This window comes from Silene latifolia, chromosome Y, assembly GCF_048544455.1.
Source record: "Silene latifolia isolate original U9 population chromosome Y, ASM4854445v1, whole genome shotgun sequence".
Taxonomy (NCBI): Eukaryota; Viridiplantae; Streptophyta; class Magnoliopsida; order Caryophyllales; family Caryophyllaceae; genus Silene; species Silene latifolia.
The window spans coordinates 133,030,300-133,033,279 of record NC_133538.1 but is presented as its reverse complement, the minus strand read 5'-3'; the positions used below and the strand labels follow the sequence as shown (position 1 = coordinate 133,033,279).

At 47.3% G+C, this 2,980-nt stretch overlaps 1 protein-coding gene across 1 annotated transcript; it reads right to left on the bottom strand.

Moving 5' to 3' along the window:
- Nucleotides 1–270: 270 nt before the first annotated feature.
- Nucleotides 271–1,083, bottom strand: LOC141628951 (uncharacterized). Its single transcript, XM_074442034.1, has 2 exons — nt 697–1,083; nt 271–363 (listed from the first exon to the last, which is right to left on the bottom strand). The coding sequence occupies exons 1-2, from the start codon at nt 1,081–1,083 to the stop codon at nt 271–273; spliced, it is 480 nt and encodes a 159-aa protein (XP_074298135.1).
- Between the last annotated feature and the right edge of the window lie 1,897 nt (nt 1,084–2,980).

Here is a 2,980-nt window from a genome sequence, read left to right as displayed (position 1 = left end):
TCGGTCCCAAAACTACCGCATCGCCTCGATCATCCCAACACACAGACTCCTACACTTCCCGCCATACGAGCCTCAAATGGAGCCATCCCAATACTAGCGTGGTAACTCGTTATTGTATGAAAACTCAATCAACCCCGCCTCTATCCTCCCAAGACCCACCGAACTCCAAAACACAAGCCCTCAACATGTCCTCGAGTGTCCGAATAGTCCTCTCTCGTCCGACCATCCGTAGTGGATGAAAAGCGGTGCTCATCTTTAATCGAGTACCCATTAGTGACTCAGTAACTCCGCCAATTTGGATAGAAACCTGGAGTCTCTATCGGAAATGATGTCCTTGGGTACACCATGCAGCTTCACCACATACTGAACATAAGCCTTGGCCAACTCAGCTTTACTCCAAGTATCCTTCATGGGGATAAAGTGAGCCGACTTGGTTAGCCTATCCGCAATCACCCAAATCATATTGTTACCTCTCTGAGTTCGAGGCAACCCAACGATGAAATCCATGGAAATGCTTTCCCACTTCCACTCCGGCACATCTAATGGTTGAACCTTCCCTTGCGGTCTCTTATGTTCACCCTTCACTCTCTGGCATGTCAAGCATCGAGCTACGAACTCAGCAACTTCCCTCTTCATATTCGGCCACCAAAAGGTCTTCTTGAGGTCCTTGTATAACTTATCTCCCCCAGGATGAACCGAGTATAGCGTGGCATGTGCCTCAGTAAGAATCTTCCTCTTCAGCTCATCATTATCCGGAACACACGACCGTCCCTCAAACCTCAGACTACCATCAGCATGGATAACAAACCTGGAATCAACCCCAGATTCTGCCTGTTCTACTGTTCTGCGCCACTTCTGAATTCTAGCATCGGCTTTCTGTAGCTCTCTGATCTCCTCATATAACTCCGGCTCAACAGTCAAGTCCCCAAGAGTCTCTCCTTGCCGAATCACGTGGATTCCCATCCCCCGCAGCTCATTATGCATCCTCACTCTAGATCTAGCACTGTTCAAAGCATGGATGGATTTCCTGCTTAAGGCATCGGCTACGACATTCGCTTTCCCCTCATGATAAAGTATCTCCATGTCATAGTCGCCAATCAATTCAATCCATCTCCTCTGTCTCATGTTCAACTCCTTCTGTGTGTAAATGTACTTTAAGCTCTTGTGATCGGAAAACACTTTGAAGGTAGCCCCATAAAGATAGTGTCGCCGTAGTTTGAGCGCAAACACCACGGCCCCCAACTCTAGATCATGAGTAGGGTAATTCTCCTCATAGGTCTTCAACTGTCGAGAAGCGTAAGCGATTACCTTCCCGTTTTGCATCAATACGCACCCTGCCCTTCTTGGAAGCATCGGTATACACCTCGAAATTATCATTCCCATCCGTAGTGCAAGGATAGGAGCCGTAGTGAGTCGTTCTTTGAGGGTTAGAAACGCCTCCTCACAACTCTCATCCCAAACAAACCTGTTCTCCTTCCGCATTAAGGACGTCAATGGCTTTGCGATCTTTGAGAAGTCCTTGACAAATCTTCGGTAATAACCTGCTAGCCCCAAGAAGCTTCGGATCTCACCCACATTCTTAGGACTCTGCCATCTCGTCACTGCCTCAATTTTACTAGGATCGACCGACACCCCTTCCTTGGAAATCACGTGGCCCAGAAAAGCAACTTTCTTCAACCAGAACTCGCACTTGCTCAGCTTGGCATATAGTTGGTTCTCCTCCAAGGTTTTCAGTACTAACCTCAAATGTTCCTCATGTTCCTCCTCATTCTTGGAGTATACCAGGATATCATCGATGAACACAACCACGAACTTGTCCAGGTATGGACTGAACACTCGATTCATCAAGTCCATGAACATCGCCGGCGCATTAGTCAACCCGAATGGCATGACCACGAACTCATAGTGCCCATATCTTGTTCTGAAAGCGGTCTTAGGTATATCCTCGTTCTTAATTCTCAACTGGTGATAGCCTGACCTCAAATCGATCTTAGAGAAAACTCCGGCTCCACTCAATTGATCGAACAAATCATCGATCCTTGGCAAAGGATAACGGTTCTTGATGGTCACATTGTTCAACTCACGGTAATCCACGCAAAGTCTCAAGCTTCCATCTTTCTTCTTGACAAACAACACGGGTGCTCCCCAAGGTGAGACACTAGGCCGTATGTAACCTTTCTCTCGCTAGCTCATCCAATCGCTTCTTTAATTCCTCCATCTCTTTCGGCCCCATACGGTAAGGTGGTTTAGAAATCGGCCTTGTTCCCGCTTTAGATCAATGGAAAAGTCCACTTCTCTTTTCGGGGGTAACCCCGGAATGTCCTCCGGAAATGCATTCTCGAACTCCCTCACCACTGGAATCTCAGACACCTTAGGGGTCTCCGACTCACTATCCCACATCTGGCACAAGATTAACTGATCCCCTTTCCTCAGACTCGACTTTAGGGTGTTAACAGATATGAATTTGACTCTTGGCTTGACCACATACCCCTTATAAGAAACTCTAGTTCCCTTAGGTCCCCTCAAAGAGATTTTCTTCGATAGCAATCGATAAAAGCCTTGTACTTCCCTAACCACCATCCCCGAATCACCTCAAAACCCCCAAGGGAAATTCTATAAGGTCACAAAGAAACACAACCTCTCCGATCTGAATTGGTACCCCAGTGTAGACTCTATCACAAGTCACCGACTCCCCCGAAGGTACCACTACCGAATCAACAATTCTATCATATGACTTAAGGTTTAAGACTCTGGCATGTTCCGCAGATATAAAGGAATGTGTAGCTCCGGAATCAAACAACACAAAGGTGGGTTTAGAGTTAACAGAAATGTACCGGTCACCACGTGAGAGTCATTCTTAGCCGCCTCCTTGCCCATGGCGAAGAGCTTGCCACTGGACTTAGCCCCACTCTGACTTGAAGAAGCCGCTCCAGATTGTTTGTTCCCTTCATTTGCGCCTCTTCGAAAGTTGGTGCTCCCA